At 38.4% G+C, this 21168-nt stretch overlaps 3 protein-coding genes across 3 annotated transcripts; 2 read left to right on the top strand and 1 right to left on the bottom strand.

Annotated features, from left to right (window-relative positions):
- LOC102229373 (serine protease 27-like) lies at positions 1 to 4861 on the top strand. Its single transcript, XM_014473226.2, has 6 exons — positions 1 to 299; positions 468 to 577; positions 768 to 844; positions 1866 to 2137; positions 2971 to 3131; positions 4381 to 4861. Exons 1-6 carry the CDS (start codon positions 254 to 256, stop codon positions 4633 to 4635), a joined length of 921 nt encoding a protein of 306 aa, XP_014328712.1. The 5' UTR covers positions 1 to 253; the 3' UTR covers positions 4636 to 4861.
- Positions 4862 to 5732: 871 nt separating this feature from the next.
- mapk7 (mitogen-activated protein kinase 7) lies at positions 5733 to 14624 on the bottom strand. Its single transcript, XM_014473225.2, has 7 exons — positions 14520 to 14624; positions 12568 to 12848; positions 12306 to 12471; positions 10241 to 11664; positions 8361 to 9421; positions 8149 to 8279; positions 5733 to 6072 (listed from the first exon to the last, which is right to left on the bottom strand). The coding sequence occupies exons 2-7, from the start codon at positions 12830 to 12832 to the stop codon at positions 5925 to 5927; spliced, it is 3195 nt and encodes a 1064-aa protein (XP_014328711.2). The 5' UTR covers positions 12833 to 12848; positions 14520 to 14624; the 3' UTR covers positions 5733 to 5924.
- An 838-nt stretch (positions 14625 to 15462) lies between these two features.
- On the top strand, positions 15463 to 17835 carry LOC102224968 (vitamin K epoxide reductase complex subunit 1-like protein 1). Its single transcript, XM_005810839.2, has 3 exons — positions 15463 to 15754; positions 17271 to 17380; positions 17515 to 17835. The coding sequence occupies exons 1-3, from the start codon at positions 15573 to 15575 to the stop codon at positions 17724 to 17726; spliced, it is 504 nt and encodes a 167-aa protein (XP_005810896.1). The 5' UTR covers positions 15463 to 15572; the 3' UTR covers positions 17727 to 17835.
- The last annotated feature ends 3333 nt before the right edge of the window (positions 17836 to 21168 follow it).

The following is a 21168-nucleotide window of genomic DNA, read 5'->3' on the forward strand; positions in this document are numbered from 1 at the left end:
GTAACAGGTTTCTCCGTTGAAACTGTGAGTCAGAATTGATCGGAGACCGCAGGTTTCTTGGGGACAAACCCGGGGGCGTAAACGGATTTCTGTCCGTTTCTAAGAAAGTTTTAAGAAAAGCGATGAAACTTCCTAAACTTTAGTTTCTGCTGTGTCATCACGAGGAGGATTGACTGCAGCGTTTTGACGATTTATTGAAATAACCAGCTTCGAACTATTCAAACAGATTTTTGTAACGTATTTGTTCACCAAAATGGCGACGAAGTTACTGTTTTCTGTAATGTTTTTGTGCGTAACAGGTAAGTGGAGAGCGGAGGGTCTTCATGTCGGTTCCCCTGCCCGCCATTCCCGTGTCTTTGTCCCAGAGACATTTTGTTCTCTCGGCTTGTTTTCGGCTGTTTGTGTTTAGCGGTGATTAAAAGTTTTTCATGCTTTGCTCTTGGGTCGTAAACTCGCATTTTCTCCAGGTTTGAGAGGCTCTAATGCGCAGGTGTGCGGCCGTCCGCAGCTGAAGGACAGGATTGTAGGAGGGGTGGACGCCTTGAATGGGGCTTGGCCCTGGCAGATAGATATCCAGGTAAACCCCCAATTAAACGGGAATGTTTTCACTTTCATCCCGTGGGTTCACAGCTGTGCCCGGAGGAAAGCTTTGGTTGTGGTTTAGTCTGGGTTTAGTTGTGAAGCTGACCTGCTGAGAGAGGGATTTGTCTGTGATGCAGAAGTGACTCACTGCTGTTTCCCTTCTTTCCCTTCCTCTCTGCCTCCAGAAAGATAATGCACATATCTGTGGCGGCTCCCTCATCACGCAGGACTGGGTGCTTTCAGCTGCACATTGCTTCCCCAAGTGAGAAAGCTCCACCCGGACAGAAACTGCTGGATTCTTCTCTAAGTTGCTATTTCACTGCATTGAAAGCATCTGGGCTGTTTTGCATTTAATCAGAATCTGAAACCCTAAAACTGGCCTTAAAGATTAAGTTGCTTGTTCAATTTGCAACTTGTTGCTTGTTCAATCATTTCTGATTTCTTTTATCATCTGTGCTTCCACCATTCTGTGTTTTTTTTATTTTTTATTATTTTGTCTAATGTGTTCGGTGAAACTTTGCCCAACTGGTTAATTATTACACTGGGATGTAAAATGAAGGTTTATAACACTTGGAATTTGTTCCAAGTGTTATAAACGTCTAACAATTACTGGGTTAGAAATTAAACTAGCATGTTGTTGATGAGGCGATGCTTTTCTGATACAGCTGAATATTTCAGAGTCACTTTGCCGTTTGCTTCTTTGCTATTAGAAAATAGTGTAATTTGTAGTCCTTATTTATTCATCTAACTTGATCATTTAATTTGATGTTGGATACATCAAGCCTTTGCACAGATTACCAATAAGCAACTTTTATCAACATTCATAATCCGTTATGTGCTTTTTCATGATATTTGCTGTTTAAATTGAACCACAGTACGGTGTGAAAATTTATTTAAAAATCTGCATTTAAACCTTTTTCACGCAAAAAAAAGAGTAACCGCCTGATTAGCCTTTAAAGTTTACATTTCTGCCATTTTAAAAATCTTTTAAACACTTAACTTTTCTACATTTGGTCATGAAACAGAGACTATGAAACTCAAAACTTGCATTTTGGCAAAAATTATTCTAAAGGGCCAAATTGTTTTCAACAAGAGGAAACAAACTGAGCGTTGCTCTGAGGCAGCCTTGGATTTAAAATGTCTGCATAATCTGCCCTTTTCTACATATTTAAGTTATTCACTTATTAGAACTACTTCCTATAATGCTCTTGATGTCTGCTCTGATTTGAAAGATTAAAGCGTAATGATTTCTTATTTAACGTCACTAATTTGTCGTTTTTCAGTCCGTCCGACTTGTCGTCTTACACTCTGTACATCGGACGGTACCAGCTGAATGGGTTCAACCAGTACGAGTTGACCCGTTCTGTGACGCGCATAGTGATTCCATCTGGTTACCAAGACCCCAACAGCGGCAAAGACATCGCTCTCCTGCAGCTGTCCAGCTCCGTGTCCTGGAACAACTTCGTCCAGCCTGTGTGTTTGCCTGCGTCGGGAACGTTGTTTCCCTCTGGGATGAGCTGCTACGTCACGGGCTGGGGAAACATCAGGGAAGACGGTAAAACCCGTTAACTTTCTGTTGTGGCACCGGCAGCTTTCTGGAAACTAGAATATCCTCAGTTGATTTATGTCATTTCAGAAAATGGGGCTCTGATGTTATATTAGTTTCACATGGAAGTTCAAAGAAATAAAAAAACAGAGAGAAGGGCATCTTTAAATGATTTAACAAAAAAACTAATCAATAATTATATCGACTGCAGATGCAAACAATTAATTGACTTATGATTAATGTTTAGATTGAAATTAGTTCCAATCGATTAACAAGTGTTAGTCTTAACAAGTGGATGTTCCAGGAGAAACAAGATGGCGGAGGGCGTTTCTCTGAACAGGAAAGTGAAACAGTCCAAACATAATCCGGTTCTGTTTTTCAAAATATAAACACATTTTATTCGTTTTGTCTTTTTCTACTCAGCAACGTAAAAAGTTCCTATTTTTTGTGTTATTAATGTCTAAGGTAATACATTTTTTTTGTTCATTCAGTCTATGTTTAAAATACAATTTTTGTTAAAAAAATAAAAAAGGCATTTCATGAAAAATAAAACCTGGAAAGACGGTCGACCCCCTTGTTCCTAAAAGAACAATTTTTAGGAAAATGGTTGCTTATCAATTGTTAGTCAATTTAGATTAATTTATTAATCAATGACTTGCATCCCTAATTATTAAAAGATATGAAACATTAGATTACATTCTAATGTAATACATTAGATTACATTAATGTGTGTATTAATGTGAATATTACACACACAATATTCTAATGCAAGATGATCTTAAGTTTTAAAACATGCTTTGCTAAAAAATCACCTGTAAGTAACTAGCTTGCCTCCTCTCCAGTGGCTCTGTCAGGAATTGGGACTCTGCAGGAAGTGCAGGTGCCAATCATCTCCCAGACTTCCTGTCAGGAAATGTACCAAACGGATCCGGTGGAGCAGGTGGACATTCTGTTCGACATGATCTGTGCAGGATACCAGGAGGGCGGCAAAGACTCCTGCCAGGTACCATTTGATTTATGTTAAACATTGACTTGTTTGAGTGAATTCAAATACACATTGCATGTTGTTTACATCTGGAAATGTCACACATGTGAGCAACACTAAAGGGGCAAAAAGACCATATGTTTACATGCTAGTCACAGCTGTGCTGCTGCGGTAGAACAACTCTGTTTACAGAATGAAACCTGGAGTTGTGGGTATTATTAATTTAGTGCAGTGTGAAACCACCAAGGTGGAAAAAAACAGAAAAACCATCGAAGAACAACTCGGTCCGAGTCTGCTCACACAGACGCGTTGCCACAGCAACTGACTTACAACAATGGCGCTAACATATCAGAAATCGACACCAAAAAACATGCCAACATTTCCTGAACAAAGAACAGAAATTCAACCTGTTTTATGTTTTCAGGCTCGATGTTTGTGTTGCAGTAGAGCAGGTGTTGAACACCTGCTTTACTGATGATCTGTCAGTCGGTGTGTGCGTCGCCTTATTTTATTTTAAAATCATTTATTAACTGAACCTAAACACACCAAATTCCACAACACATCTACATTAAGGTTGTCATAGTCAAGCTAGCGTAACTGACCTACTTCCCTCTCCCTTGCTATTATCTTTTTGTTACACTTTTGTCTGACCTTATCTAGTTGCAGTGATGACAATCAGTAGCAAAGCTCTGTTTACTTTTCTTTTATATATCAGGTTTACATTTAAGATTTAATACTTTATGTTGACAACCGGACAGCTAAACGCAATGGCAGTCATTGTCAGCCAGCAATTATTTATAATTATCTTTAATAAAGTAATCGCACAGTAAAATTAAAACTCAATAATTTCCATTGACATGATTTATCTCTTTGTTTTTTCTCTCTTTCTACCAAAACTAGATAATAAAAGTCTTCAATTTGGTGCTTTGGTCTCAACCCTTTTTTTGAAGGACAATTTTTGTTTAGAAAGGCTTAAAAATTCTTATTTGTTTTATTTATTTTGGATATTTAAAATGTCTTTCAGTTGTACTGTTAAATGTTCATTAGAATTTAAAGTTTACTGATTTCTTAGAATTTGTTTTTGCATTATTATTTTTGCCATTACCATTGTGTTACTTAAAAATGGTCCCAAAGCAACAATATTATCATTTATCGCAATAACTTCTGGAACAATTAATCATCCAGGAAAATCTATGTGACAGGTCTCGTCCAGCAGGGGGCGGCATCTTGCACACATGACAATCTGAATAACTCTTCGTCTCTGCAGGGCGACTCAGGGGGGCCCCTGGTCTGCAGCATGGTGAATGGCACCTGGGTGCAGGCGGGAGTGGTGAGTTTTGGACTTGGTTGTGCGAAACAGAACAGGCCGGGTGTGTACACCAGGCTGACCAGCTACTCCGAGTTCATCCGCTCCACGATACCAGAGATCCAGCTGTACGGAGGAGCGCGTCGGAGCGTGTGTGGCTGTGTTGTTGTGTTGGCCAGCTGTCTGTCCGTCTTCCTGATGCTAACTCAGAGATAAAACAGTTTTTTATATTTAAGAGTTGGAACAAGAAACCTGTCATGAATGAAGGAGTTAAATTGTTTCTGATAGTTTTAATCAACTTTGTAATTCTTTCATCCTGTCTGCACATGAAGCCATATGGAACTTTGTAACCTGATCTTGTTTTTAATTAAAATTTTTAATTAATTAGATTTTAAATATGAATGAGAAGTTTCATTTCCAATTAAAGAAAAAGTTTGATTAAGATGTTTGACTCTTCTGTTTTTTGTTCTTAGCTCAGAATGGAAATTAATGCAGGACAATATGGCTGAAAATTTATCACAATATAAGCATTTCAAATCAGTATCGCACTGTAAAAACAAGGTCGTAGTATTTTTGGTCTAGTTTCTAGAGAAAATATCTTGAAATAAGACAAAACTATCTTACAAGTAACTTTTTAGTAAGATATAGAGCTTTAAGTAAATAATTCCTTAATATTGATGAAAAAGTTCTAGTTTCATTGGAGGATTATTTAACTTGTTATAAGTCAATTTATCTGCCAATAGAACTAGAACTTTCCCATCAATATTAAGGAATTATTGACTTCAAACAAGTACATATATCTTGCTTAAAAGTTACTTTTAAGTTTCAAGTGTACTAATATTTGCACTGGAATCTAGACCAAAAATACTTGATAAGATTTTATTTTTGCAGTGCAATAATTGATTAGTTTTTTCTTTCAAATATCTGAAATGCTACCAAACTGGTGACATTTGTCACTTTCCTGTTTTCACTCCACGACGTTTTATTTTTAAGCGGTTATGAGGCAGAGTGGTAAAACCTTAAACTGCTGCTGTGCCAGTTGCTCAACTGGTTGTTGCTAGGTAATCAAGGTGAGTTGCTAGGTAACCAAAGAGTGATTTGCTAGCTGGCCATCAGGTTGAACAACTAAAGCTTTTCGTCTGCCTAAATCCCCCAGAATGCTATGCGGTTCTGGGCGGGAGTTCAGTTAAACTGAATATTCTAATCAGATGTATCATCTATTGATATTGATCATCTATTGCAATATACATTATTGATTTATTGCCATCCCTAGTGGAAATAATAGATTTTCTTCATGCAAAATCATCAAATTTTATTAATAAAACTCATGTAGCACCCAAAGGCAGAAAACAGGTGGTGCCAAAATTTTTTTATTACAGAAAGAGCTGCATGATTTAAGAAATGCTCTACATCGCCTATGGAAGGAAACATTATTGACTTGATGCATGTTGCCCACGTTGGTGGTTAAAACACACATGCAAGTGTGTTTGAGGAGGGAGGTCAAGTCAGGCATCATGGGGGATGGTATCAGAGAGGATCATGGGTGAGCCGAGCTGCAACTCCTGCTGCAGCGACTCGAGGTCAGCCGGAGTCATGCGGTGGACCTCGCTCCAATCAGATAACAGGGAGGCAGACAGAGGCGCCGAGTCGAAGCTGACGGGGAAAAAATGCAAAAAGTCAATATTTAAATGGGTTTTTTCTTTTTTAAAGTGGTGTTTCACATATCTTACAGATCATAAAAACTGTAGAAATGTTGGTAATATCCACTGAACTTAAAGCTTAATGTGTTACTTATAAATGTTTAATCATCTACGTTATGGGCAAACGACGAGTCGTGCTGTTTGCACATAGTTCAGCTAACTGGTCTGGAGTGTTTACCAACCTGGGAGAAAAAAAAAAAAACAATGTTGAACCAAGAGTTAAATTTAATCTAGTGGCTCCGTTTTGTAGATTTTATATGATTTGTTTCCCCTTTAAAGCCCAACATCTGCCCTCTGACGGATGTAAACAAGAGCATCAAAAGCAAATGAGGTGGATTAGCAGTTAAGAGTTTTTAAGTGTCTTCAGTCAGAGGCTTTTTCAGATTCATTGCAAGGCTGCTGCTGGAGATCCTTCCTGTCCACAGCAGCTCTTTAAAGACACTTGAGTGATAAGAGTTAAAACATTTAATTTCACTTCGGTATAAATAAAGTACAATTTAATTGTTCTGACTGAACATCACCTTTAAGGGGAAACATTTTCTCAGACAAAAAAATAAATAAAGTTTCTTCTTTTAAATTCTGTCATAAATGGAGCCACAAACATCCAGTAACTTTTACTCAGATTCTGATGCTTTAGGAAGTTTGCCAATTCAGCAACCCGTTTGAAAGAGTGACCTCAACATCCTGCCGTTGTTGCTATGACAACGGTAGTTACAGCAACACCGTAGTCGTTACTGTAACTACTATAGTAGGACTGCAAACTAATCCTCTCGTAACAATCATTCACCTTTTGCTCTGGACCCTGACTGGCTTCTTCTCTTTTTGAAAAAGTTCTACTTTGTTCATCTCCATAACATTTTGTATGTTTTGCTTATTAGGTGAATAAAAATAAAGGCATAAGAAATGTATTTTAAAACTATTTAAATTTTTTGAGTGCTTTCATTGTGATGCTTTTGGCCCTCATGTCAAAAGGTGAAGATTATTGTGGAAACTGGACACAGTTCTAGTGGACATGCTCCTCTATTGACCCTTTTCACCAGCATTGCACTGAAACGTAGCTCATAATGAGCTCAGCAGCTGTGCGCCTCCATCAGGTGTTTGCTAATTGCTGCTGGCTAGTTTGAAGGAGCATAGTGGGGGAGGGGTGTGTTAGAAAAATTATCCTCCTGTTCATTTACTCATGAGTTTATTTTACAAGTTATGTTTTCATATTATTCTTTTCATATTATTCTTTTCATATTATTCTTTTTATATTATTACTCTCATATTATTCTTCTTTTTATATTTACTTAACTTCTCTTTTCTTTTGTAGTATATTATTAACTTTGTTTAGGATGGTTGCTTGGAAGCTAAAAACGTTAAACATTCATGTGTTATTAGTTCCATCTGTAACTGATTAGTTGTGGTCAGCCACATGCCCTTCTAAGGGCATGTCCATAGGAGGTTCCAGAATGTAAAGACGGTTGGTCAATTCTCTGTGTGACTGTGTGAAGAAGCCCAACCTCCTTTTTCTATACAATAAAGAGAAATGCAAAGAAAGAACTGGCAGAATTGAGTCCAGACAGTGTTTGACAGCGATTCGTCGCGTCTGTTCTCAATTCTCCTATTCTGCAGAAAAGAAATTAAAAGAAACCTAATCTCTGTCTCTGGCTGATTCTTTGCAGGTTATGACAAAATAAACCTATCAGGGTGCTTTGTGAAGCAGGAGCTCAGAAGCTTGGAAACTGGAGCTACGTCTTGAAGGCGGAGCTAAGTCCACCCTGACGCTTTGCACAGCTAAGTGGTTGCCATGGAGATTAAAGGATTTCCCAAACATGCATGAAGGAATAAAAGCATGTTTTTGATGAGAAGATGACATTATAACGTAATGTAAACCTAAAAAATGTCAAGTTTGCATAATACACCTCCTTTAAGTGGTAAAATGAAAGTGATGTAAAACAATCCCGATTGCAGATTCCCCAAAGAACAGCTGCAAAGGTTTTAATAATCCTTATTGGAGAGAAAAAGTAAGGCCTGTCCTGGACCTCACCTGTCCCGGTCACCGTGTTGCAGCTCTGTCAGAGACTGGTTGAAAAGGTCATCCAGATCGAAGCCCACCCCGTACCCTGCCCCGCTGCCCTTTGGGGTAACCGAGAACATGGGGGGTAACGGGTCCTCTACCTGGCAGAGGGAAAATTATTACAAATTATGAACCCTTCATAAAAACTAAAACCTGGAGTAACCATGAATAAAATTGCTCACCTGTGACTTTGACAGCTGCAGGGTCACTGTATGGATGTCAGGGGCAATAGAGGGCCCTTGTTGCCCCGTGTCTGTAAATCCTAAGCTGGGGTGTGGCTGGGAGGGAGGAACCGCCAAAGTCCCACAGAGATGGTTGGTACTCTGTGCTGCTGATTTCTCACCCAGAGAAGAGCAAAGCTTCTCCATGAGTCCGGGACTCGCAGTCAAGGAGTTGAGGTTATTCTGACCTCTGACTTCCACGTTCCCATTTGTCTCTCTGATGGCCACCGAAGGAGCTTTGGGCAGAAAGCTCTCGAGGGGGAGCAGGTGCGCCTGAGGTTTTGGGTCGGGCGGCGGCTGACTCTGCAGGAAGCCGGACGCTGGCTGCGGCGTCCTGCTCGGCTGCTGCGTCGGCCGCGTTTCCAGCTGCTGGCCGCTCCAGTTCCCCACGCCGGCGAATTCGCTTTCCCCGCTGCCCTCTGCGTGCGGCTGGAGTGTGTTGTTTTTCACATATCCACCAGTGACGGCCATCATGTCGATCCCGCCGCATACAGCAGCTACTACGTCTCCTGGAGGCTTCCTCAGGCTCATGGAGAAAGGCAGCGTTAGCTGCTGGGTGGTGGCTGGAGGCAGAAACAGACGCTGCTGGTTCGGTTTTACTTGAGAAGCTAGCTGCTCATGAGGCTGACTTTTCCTCGCCTCCATGTTTGTTTTATTGTTCTCACTGATTCTTTGGGAATTCAGGTTACAATCCTTAGTTTTCCCGTCGTTATTAGCAGTTTGGGATTTGTCGCTGCAGCTGTCGATCATCTTCGTCCAGCGCTGCAAGAGGCTCTTGTCGTTGTCGCTCAGCAGGACCCCGCCCAGCGAGTCGCCCTGTTTCTTCTCCTTTCTTTCCTTCTCCTTAATTTTTCTCTCCCTCTCGCGTGCTCGTTCCTGCCTCTTTCGTCTTTTCTCCTCTCTCTCTCGCTGACGTTCCTGGGCCGTGACGGGCCGCCGCGACTCGGGAACAGAAGACACCGCAGAGGAGATACTTCCTCCTCCGGTGCCACCATCAATGCCCAACCCAGAGCCGCCTCCGTCTGCAAGAAGGAACTTAAGTTAAGTTTAGATCAGTTTAAACTTAGGAATGTTGCTCCTGGTCATTAAAGTGGTTTGTATTCTAATGAACATTCAACTCCAAAACTGGAAACATTTTAAATATCCAAAATAAATAAAACAAAACATCAGAAAAAAACATAGAAAATGAACTAGGAAGTCACTGTAAACAAAACTGGTAGAGTTGAGACCAAAGCACTGTAAAAATACGAAATCTTAAAGTATTTTTAGTCTAGTTTCTAATGCAAGTATTTTGTTACACTTGAAATAAGACAAAACTAACTTACAAGTATTTTTCCAGCAAGATATAGGAGCTTGTTTTAAGTCAACAATTTCAAAAAAGCAGATTTTGTCTCTTATGACATGGAGAAATTGTCTTTTATAAGTAAATTTATCTATCAATGGAACAAGTACTTTTTCACCAACGTTATGGCGAATGCTCCTGTATCTTGCTGAAAAGATACTTTTACATTACATTTGGTCTTAATTCAAATTTACTAAGATATTTGCACTAGAAATTAGACAAAAACACTTGGCAAAATTGTGTGTTTTTGCAGGAAGACTGAAGACTTTTGTCATCCATTTCTGGTAGAAAAGGTGAAAAAAAGGAAATCAATAAATTATGCAAATGGAATTTTAATTTATGATGCGATTCATTGAATTAATTGATTTAGGCCTAGCTGGTGTATCACGTAAAATCCCAATAAAATACATAATAATTTCCGGCTCTAACATGACAAAACGTCTAAAAGTTTAAAGTGAACGAATACTTCGTCAGAGAACTGTGGACATGACACACTCACCGCCTCTGGCTTTATTTCTTAGAGCTGATTTTAACAGAGCTGCTTTCAGGGCATTTTTGGTGTCTTCGGAAATAGCGCCTTCCTTTCTCGTTCCCTCGGCTGCACGCGGAGGAGGCCTTGCATTCTTGGACAGCGAGTGTGAAAGAGACTGAGACAGAGACTGGACCTGTGCTGCCGACAGAGACAGGGAAGGCACGCTGGTCGGTAGGGCGGTCATGGTTTGTGCTTGTGACGAGGGAATGGCGTCGGGCTCCATGGGCTGGCTCTGGACGGCTGGGATTCCTGCCTGTCCTTCTCCGTCTCTCATCGTTTCTGATGGAGCGTCCTGAGTGGACACTGGTGTGGTGAGGTCGATCGTCTCCAACTGTCCGCTGTCGGAGTTGGCACTAGGCATGTCCACGTCGACTGGACAGCTTACATTTTTACTGAGGAGGGCTATATGATGGGGCACCTGGTTTGTGAATGCTTGGTTCACATCTGCTGGTGGGTTGTTTAGTTGCTTCTGAGAGTTTGCTTCTGTCATTTGTTGTTCAATTGCGACCATCGCTTGCTTGGTCAGGTCAACATTTGCTGGCTGGTTACTTCCTTGCGCCGCAGGTTCGACCCTTGACAAAGGCTTAAACTGCAGCCTTGGACGAGAACTCAGTTTCTTTTTGTGAAAGTCTTGAATCTCCATCAGAATAGCCTCTTTAATTTGCTCTTTGTTCATTGGAAGCTTGTCGAACTCAAAGTCAAAAGCTGGCACGCATGTTGGCTCGTCGTCTGGGTCGTGGTACTTGGACACGTAAGGATGCGCCAGCGCCTCCGTCACGCTGATGCGTTCACGAGGATCAAACTGCAGCATGGCCTGTAGGAGGTCTAAAGCCGAAGCTTCAGCTTGCGGGTACAGTTTGGCCAAAGGTACGGGTGTTCGGGATGGGAGGCTCTGAACGTAGGAGCGGACCCTATCAGCCCTGATGGAGCCGATCAAACCCTCAGGGGGAGTGCCCAACACGCTCAAGATGAGCTGCAGCTGGTGCACGTAGTTCTTCCCGGGGAAAAGCTGCTTGCGCCCCATCATCTCAGCAAAGATGCAGCCCACAGACCACATGTCAATGGCCAAACTGTAATGATTGAGAGACAGCAGGAGCTCAGGAGCGCGGTACCACCGGGTCGCCACGTACTCCGTCATAAAGCAGTATGACTCCTCTGGGTGGGAGCTCAGACCCCGCGCCATGCCAAAGTCCCCTATTTTCAGTTCACAGCTCTCGTTCACCAGCAGGTTGGAGGGTTTGAGGTCACGGTGGATGACGTTGGCAGAGTGCACGTACTTAAGGCCACGGAGGAGCTGGTAGAGAAAGTAGCGCGTGTGTTCAGGGGTTAGAATTTGGGCTGAGTGGATGATCTGGTGCAGGTCGCTCTCCATGAGGTCCAACACAACATATCTGCAAACACAGGATGGTAGCACAGAGATAAATTAGGAATGACAACTCAAGTCATGGGCTGTCCTTTACAGAAGCCGAGAGCGGACATTTTCTGCATGTACTTTTTCCCCAATGATTTTTTGAAATGAGTTAATCTTGAGAAAACAAAGTTTGTTTTTTCGAGATCCCAAGATGATTGGGAAACCTGATCCCATCCTTCAAATGCATGTTTTTAATACACACACCAGTCAACTCTTTATTTTGAGAAAACCACCAGGAAATTAACTTATTATCTCGAGAAAACCATCGGAGAAAAGGATGTGAGGAAAATGGGAAATTAACTAATTATTTTGAAAAAACTATAGGAAATTAAGCAGTTATCCCGAGAAACCATCAGGAAATTCTTGATATTTTGAGAAACCCATCGAGAAATTAACTCATCATATTGAGAAAACCATCTGGAAAAGATATATGCGGAAAACGGAAAATTAACTCATTACCTAAAAACAGAAAATTAAGTTGTTATTTTGAGAAAACAATCAGAAAAAAATAAAAAGATCAGGAAAACATCCTCTATCCCCCAACATCTAGTGCTATCTATAAGTTTACACATTATGTAAATGCTTAAAAAGAAATTGCATTTTGAGAAAATAATTACATACACAGACTTGAAGGCAGAGTGAGGAAGGTTGGGCTGCAGGATGTCTTTGATGGCGATGATGTTGTCATGTTTGAAGTGTTTTAAGATCTTCAGCTCCCTCAGTGTTCGCTTGGCGTTCGTCACCACCTCAAAAGCATTGGAGATCTTCTTTATTGCCACCTGCTGGCCTATATGAAGTAAAAATAAAGAACAGAGTGGAAAAGATCGGACAGTAATTTCAATTAAATGAATTTTTTCACATTTAAACTCATCAAGAGATCTACCGTTGTCCCTTCTTCTGGCGGATGAAACGACACCATACGCCCCGGTGCCGATGGTTTCGATGACATCATACTCTTCTCCGACGTCAAACTTTACGTCCAGAGAGTGTGCTTTGAGCAGGGCCAAGTTTTTTGCTGCTATGCTGGTGTCTGCGTTGCCTGTTATCGCCTCAACTATATGCTGGTTCTGGTTCTGTCTGCCTTTGTCTGTGGCCATGTTTTCAGGAGAGGCCAAAACTTTGGCACCTCCACCCTCTTTAGTCGACATGTTGCTGTAATGAGACCTAAACAAAAAAAATAAAAGACAAAGTTATAGTTTCTTTATTACGATGTCATCATAAATTGGCAATCACAGAGTTTGTCAAGTGCAAAGTTGGGTAGTAACTAGTTACATTTACTTGAGTAACGTTTTTGGAAAAAATTTACTTTTAAGAATATTTTTACTACGTTGAACTTTTTAACCGTTACTTGAGTAATTTTATTACGAAGTATCTCTACTCTTGCTTGAGTAAAATTGCTGGATTTTCTACCCACTGAATGAAAACAAACAAACATTTTTTAACCAAAACTTCACCAGACAGAGACACACACCTGAAGTCTTTGCTAAAGTTTCCTAAGTTTTTATTGAAAGAAACTTATTTTAAAAACTTTCCTTTTGCCTGAGTTTTTATTTTTTTGTTACTTATATAAATTATTGTCCTTGAAATACTAAACTTTATATTTTGGTCCATCTTATTATGTAATTTTAAATATTAAATGTTTGATAATTTGATCAGTTATTCAGTGCTTGAGTAAACTTTTTGCCAAATAGTTTTTTACTCAGTAATTTTTTTGGTCAGCTACTTTTGTTGAAGTAGTGATACTTTTACTTGAGTCCAATTTTTTGGTTCTCTGCCCACCTCTGGTCAAATATTACCTGTATCTGCAGTTATTCGTTACTTTTAAAAGATTTTTATGGACCACAAAAATGTACAGCGCTCTTTGTCACGTCATATTTATGGTGCTTCTAAAACGTACTCACCCCATTGGATGTTTTTCACTTTTATTGCTTTTACAAATCAATCATGATCAACCAAAATGTATTCCTAAGAAAATAGTGATAATTAGATAAAAAATTATGTAACATAAGACAAGTGTTTGCATAAATATTCAGGACCTTTACAGTGACTGATGGTAGACTCACAATGAGTGAAATAAGGCCAAATTTTACTGGACAAGATTGATTTGTAAAAGCAATAAGAGGTAAAACATTAAACATGGTGAATACATTTTATAGCTTTTGAACACCTGCAGGGAAGTGGAAAAATCAGTGATATTTTTTAAAATAATTATTTATTGAAATGTACTTTGTACACTCAAATAAAAGATTGGATTTTTCTCAACTTTTTAGCGTGATATTGCAATAAAAAGGTTTTTGTCTGTAACATTCAGACATATTACTGAATGGCTTCACTCATTAATTAACTGAGAAACTGGAAGCAGGTGCCTATGAATGGTGCGTAAAATCTACATTTTAAAAATTCAACACTGACTTAATCAATGCTAGAATTATCTCCGTTTTCTCCTTAATGACAAACAACAGAGTGTCTCTTTAGAAAGACATCAGATAATCTTTCTTGAGACTCAAAATAGAGGAATAAAATGGACAGAATAAGGCAAACGCTGCCTTACATTTAACAAATAGAGGCCTGGATTGACTAAATGAGAAGGAAACCTGTAGATCTCAGTCAAATGCCTAAAACAGACCCCATTTTACAGCTGAAGAGAGAGGCTCGCTAATTTTAGTTGGTCAACGGTGACAAAGGAGCAACGTTTCTCACTTCTTGACGCAGGGGCGTAAGCTTGTTAACGTTACCTGGAGCTCTGGCTTCCTACGTACCGTTAAACCTGCTGCTTCTCGGTTATAAAACGAAACAACACTGCGAATGAATGCGATTCAAAAAAGATTAACATACTTTCAGCTTGTGAGCGAAACCACACCGTCCATAGCTCCAGTTTTAATAGCGAAAGAGGACGATAATTCACTTGTTTTGTCCGCCGCTTCCTCATGTACTTCCGGATTTGATTTCAGTCTCATGTGGCCAGCCAATTAGATGAAGGGAGGGAGGCCCCGTCATCCAATAGGCGCGCAGTTCGCACTTTGAGGCGGGGCTTTCTGCCAAATAGAATGGAGTCTGTGTGGTTTTGTTTATTTATTCATGGGAGGTGACGTCGTTTTCCACATTTTATGAAAGTTGGAGAAAAATACAGGCAATTATGACGTAATGGTATATATTTTTAGAAAGAAAGAAAGAAACCGGAGCGCACATTTGACAACTAAGACATGTCCATTGCTTCTTCATTTTTTTTTTATGTCCTACTAACCACTCTGTCTGAGCTGTTTACATAAAAAGTGTGAATGCAGGGAGACTTAAATTAATCAAATTTACACTAAAATGTCAAAATTTGCGCAGAAACACCAGGATAGAAGCTTAAATAATCTATTTACATAATTTATTAGCTGATTTAGGGGTAACACTTTAATTAAATTCTAGTGAAAACTTATTCCCTTACGCCAATTTATTTGATCATATTAACTAACTCAGAATTGTTTTATTTGTTGTTGTTTTTGCACAAAAGAAAAACAAGATAATCAAAATTCTAAAATAAACCAATTCCAAACAAAAAATCTATTGGTTTTCAATACAACAAAATAGTTTAAAATTGTTCCACCCACTGCTAGATTTAAAAAAAAAAATAACTACAACAGTAATAAAAGTAACCTGTAATGTATTAATTTTATATTATTATGTAATGACAAGTCAAAGCATTTTTGCCCAAATAAACGTTTGGATCCGACCGTCCAATGGCAGGCGGGGACAAAAATGAAGCCAGCCAATCAGAAGTGAGGATGTGACTTTTAACACGTCGCCCACTGTAAGCGGACTTCGGTTGGATTAGAAAGAAAGCAGAAACTGTTAGAATCGATTTATATTTTCTATATTCATTGTTTCCGTGAGGTTTTCCACATGGCTGCGGCTCAGGGGCTGCCGAGCTGGGAGCCCACAGCGCGCATCGTTCTGGGCCTCCTGGGTTTGGTTTTGTCTGTTTATGCTCTTCATGTGGAGCTTTCCCGAGAGAGAGACCCAGATTACAGGGCGATGTGCGACCTGGGGGAGTCTGTGAGCTGCTCCAAGGTTTTTACCTCCAGGTAGGAATTTCATTCACAGCTTTTGTTTTTTAAAATCACACCTGCAGAATCCACGAAGCAGGTAAACCATAACTTTACATAACTGTGGCTCAGAGTGGATTGGCTCCGCATTTAAACCTCTTTTTATTGCCACGTGTGGAATATTTGAAATTCCTTTGGAAATTGCGTTCTTTTTAACCCATAAAGTGAACGTTCTTCTGCGACTCAGCTGCATAGCCGATTGTTTTGGCTGGTGAATAAGTATTAACAACCAAATACTATGTTTTTTTTCTTTCTTTTGGGGATTTTATATTATCCCCAAAAGAAAAACAAGTTTGTATTTGTGAAATGGAAGAAAAATGACACTCAGTTTTTGCGTGTTTATAATAAATTAAAATCTTAAAAGTGCGGCGTACATTTGTATTCAGTCTGCGTTGATTAAATACTTTTTACAACCATCTTTTCCTGACGTTATAACTGTTAAACTTTTGGGTTTGTTTCTACCAGATTTACGTATTCTGCTTTGCAAAATCATATTAAAAATAGAGTGTCAGGACTTTGACTGGGCCGTTACAACACAATGATACGGTTGGATTTTGACCACTCTGCTGTAGCTCTGGCTGTGGCGTCCTGCTGAGAGGTGAACCTCCTCAGTCTCAAGTCTTCACACAGTAGTATAGTGTTTAAAATTCAAAACTAAATAATATTAGTGCAAATCTTTGTCCTCCTTCTTAAATAAATTGGCAGCACATGTTTGGCCAGCTCCTGAGCTGCTATTGCCCTCTGATGAAATGCAGCACTCGTAGCCAAAAACAACCAATCACAGCCAGGAGGAGGGTCTTAGCGCTGTCAATCAATCTCATGTACTTGCTGATAAATGTAGCTGATGATAGAGAGTCATCTTGCCTTCACAGGAAAACCGTTTATCTGCCATTATTGATGGTTGTGCTAACTAGCTTGAGCATTTGCAACATGGGCCACACCAGATTGTGATTGACAGCGCTAAGACCCGCCTCCTGGCTCTGATTGGTTGTTTTTAGTTAGCACTGGAAGAAAGCAGAAGAGCATTATAAACTCATAAACTGTGACAGTTTCAATAAATATGTAAAAATGTTTTTTTGTTGGGTTTTTTTTTAATAAATGTTACATACGGCAGCTTTAATTTTTATTTACAGATCTTGAACTAAGTGAAGCTAAAACTGTCACTTGAGGAGTTCTAGGTAGAAAATATTTATTCACAAAGTTGTTTTTTTCTGTGTTAAATTAAAATGTAAGTATTTGTTTACGGTTTGGGCTTAATTACTGCTCTGACTGCGTTGTTCTTGCACCAAATTGGCTTTTTTTTTAGTCTGTACTCCAATTAGCGATTAGTTGACAATTGACCATGATAAATTGATTCATTTTCTTTTTTTCCTTCCACTGAACCATTACCCCAGAACAAGGCATTACAATTTATGACAACAGTTTTTTAACAATCATTTCAGAATGCATTTTGTTGATGTTACCGCCTTTATTTTTTTCTTCCTTTTTTTGGCAGATGGGGACGTGGTTTTGGTTTGGTCCAGCTCTTTGTGGCCAAAGACAGCGTTCTGAACCAGCCCAACAGCGTCCTCGGCGTCCTGTTTTACACTCTGCAGATGGGCCTGGGTAGGTCCACCATTGTCCTCTGCAAATTATAGGGCAGGGATTTTACGCTAACCGTTATGTCTATTATAGCTCGGCCTGCGTGTGAGATTATAGGGCTTGATTTCTGCATATAAACTCATTTTTCTTTACTGCAGGATTGTCTCTGTCTAAAAAGGCAGCCCTGGCCTTGGTCATCTGCTCCTGGGTCTCTGTAGCCGGCTCGCTTTATCTCGCATCTATTCTCGCCTTTGTTCTGGGAGATTTCTGCATGGTGTGTGTCTCAACGTATGTCATCAATTTCGCGCTGCTCTACACCAACCTGAAGAGACAGAAAGCAATCGAAGGAATGAAGGAAAAGACTGGATAGAAAATGCAATCTGTCGAGCGCAATGTTTCTTTTAGAGTAAACTGGTTCAGTATTTTATTTGTTCTGATACTTTTAGTAATAAACATTAAATAAAACATATTTTTATGTATTCTATTTTTTATTTGTGACACACTTTACACGTTTTTCTAAACACTTTATGGTTTTAAATTATTTTAAACTTATAACGACGCATAGGCTCCTTTATGTAATTACTCCATTTTGCCAGCAGAGGGAGACAAATATCAGGTTTTGGTTCAGTGTCGCAACAGCAGGTTTTGTTTTCCTGGCTGAGAAATACAATCTGCGGAAATTAACATTTGTTTTAGGCCAAACTGGTCCAGTTTATTTATTCTGATAATTTTTGTAATAAATGTTAAATAAAATATATATTCTTGTATTCTATTTTTCCATTTCTGAAACCCTTTACACGTTTTTCTAAACACTTTATGGTTTTAAATGATTTTAAACTTATAACGACGCATAGGCTCCTTGGTGTAATTACTCAGTTTTACCAGCAGAGGGAGACAAATATCCGATTTTGGTTCAGTGTCGCAAAAGCAGGTTTTGTTTTCTTGCTGACCTCAACATTTGTTTTACGCAAAACTGTTTCCGTTTTTTATATATTTTAATACTTTTAGTAATAAACATTAAATAAAACATATATTCGTGCATTCTATGTTATTTGTGAAACCCTTTAATGTTTTTCTAAACTTTTTATGGTTTGAAATGATTTTAATCTTATAAATACAGATATCTAAGTGAATTCTCAGGCCTGGGTGTGGATAGTTAAACTAAACCAAGAAATGTGATTTATCACAACTAACATATCACTTTAAAAAAGGGGTCAATTATATTTTCACGTATATATTTTTTTCTCTCTTCACAAAAAAAATCTTCATTTGAAAACCGTATTTTGTATTCCCTCGGATTAAGTGATCTTAAAATATTTTAGTGTGACAAAAAGCAAAATGAAAACACTGTAAACATTTCTGTGGCGTATTTAAATAGCTAAACTCCTCATTGAATTTACATAAAATACCACAGAATATTCACTGACATACCCGGCTGGTCTTTATTTATGTAATACAGATTATATTCAGCTCCATCCAACATGTGGTGAAATCTATTAATGCACAAAAGTTGAATAATTTTCCACATAATTGATTCTATATTTGGATGTTGAGTCACAATCATTGCTCTGTTTCTTCTTCCTGATAAAATGACTTATTCTGATGAAAAATCCAGAATCACTGCTGTAAACATCATCATCATCGTCTTCCTCTGAAGGTGATTTTTTTTTCTAGAAATATGTAGATTACCGTAAATAATCTATGTGATAAAACATATCATAAACCCTGTACTGTGAAAATCATGAAAGTTTTTAAGTAAAATCAAAATATGTTAATCTTTTAATTGCTGTTCAGGATATTTCTGGTCATTTTGTACTTTTCCCATTAACTCAGCCTTTTCTTCAGATGAAATATATAAATTAAATCTAATTATAATCCTTGCAAAATATTACATCCACATATTATGTCCCCTCATTTAATAATGGACTGAAAAGCATATTCTGCTTCTGTTGAAAAGCTTAACTTTAATAATCAGAAACTTGTAAAAACATGAACTCTTCTTCAGAAATTTAACTACAGTATCTCATTAGCAGATTTCTCTGTTATTGTTTTCACGTTTCGTTTTACTGTAGCAGATCTCTTATTATATATATTTGAATGTATATTTGACTTTTTTGTTAAGAAAAAATGATAAACTAAAAGGTACACATTGTTTTATTTTACCCATTTATGTATGTATTTATTTAAATTTTATTTTTTACTTTATTTATTCTACTTTATCTATTGTCAATGTCTGTGGCTGTTCTTTATTTTTATTATAGCACTGTGATATTTGTCATTTGTCATCCCCAACTTAATGTTGTTTGACATGAATTTATTTAAAATGACACTTTCAATCATAAAAATGCAATAAAATCAAATATTTTGAGGATTTATATTAAACAGAAAAAGTGCATCATGTATTATTTATGTGTAATTTAAACACAACAACAATTAAATCTTCATGTAATATTATTTTTAAAGCCGACTGACAGTTTGTATGTGTCAAAGTATTTCCTTTTGACCCCTAATTAGTCATTTCTCTGCATATAAAATAGAAATTTCATTAGAAATGAATCACTTCCAACTATATTTTTAGCTTAGTACCCAACAATTGATCAGTGTTGTCATTTTCATGAGAACTAACGAATGGTAATGACAATCAACCACATGTCACTCCAGGAAGTCGGAGGTAGGAGGAGTGGACTGCCTGTCATCTTGATCTTTTCTTATGGCTTCTTTCCTTAGAAAAGGTCAAGATGACACCAGGCAGTTCTGGTAATAATAACAGAAAAGATGAATGTGATTTGGACTCTGTCTGGTTTTCATGTTTACCTCACAGATTGTTGCCAATAATTAAAGAGTAAACACATCAGAATGAGCAGTTCAACCAGTGCTGTCCAAATTTAAATAATAATAAAAAACTAACTTTAGAGCTGTTTTTATTAAGCCAATTTATTACTAATTTGGGCCAGAAGATGCGAGACACATTTGTACTGAAGCTTTCACAGTGTGGATTAAATATTTCTACATAATGTTCTTTCCTTGTGGTTATATTGATTTATTGAAGCTCCAGCTTTATGATTTCTCCTCTAATTTTCCATTTTGGTGAAACACTTCACCAGGGCCGGCACAAGGCATAAGCTAACTAAGCAGCCGCTTAGGGCCCCAGGGCCACTAAGGGGCCCCCTCAGTGGAGCTGATTATTATTTTCTAGTAATAATTTCTATGTCATTATAATATCAAAAACACACAATTTCACTATAAAGTGATTTGTTTTTACAATAATATATATATGATAATGTATGTAAAAATCATTACTTTATGGATAAAAAGAAAAATAATAAATTGCTCTTGGGCCCCCTGGTGGCCGCGGTAGGTACCGCACGCTCCGCCGGTATCATGAGCTGCAGTTCAGAACAGCCAAAGGTCCAAAGCTCCGGTCAGAAGTTAAATTAGCAAAACAATGTCTCAAAAAAGGACTTATCCTTCAAGGAGGGAGAAAAGAAAGAGGAAGAATAGAAAAAAGCCAAGATAAAGGTTCGTTTTAATGTGTCTTGGTAATGTAATGTAATGTAAAGATTTGTAAAGCTGCTAATAGAAAATTAGCTTGATAGCGAACTGGACCGGTCCAGTTCAACAGCCAAACATTTATGCTAGCTAAGGTCTTTGTGTTTGTGTGAAACTGAGTTTTAACTTTAAATGAGTTGATTCTCCTGCTTGGCTCTGGATATTTCTGAGGTATTTTTGGCTTCAAACCACAGTTTTTGATAACAATAATTAAAACTTCTCAATGTTTGACATTGTCCAGCAAAATGTTTTTATGTCAGGCT

The sequence above is a fragment of the Xiphophorus maculatus genome, chromosome 10, assembly GCF_002775205.1.
Source record: "Xiphophorus maculatus strain JP 163 A chromosome 10, X_maculatus-5.0-male, whole genome shotgun sequence".
Classification (NCBI taxonomy): domain Eukaryota; kingdom Metazoa; phylum Chordata; class Actinopteri; order Cyprinodontiformes; family Poeciliidae; genus Xiphophorus; species Xiphophorus maculatus.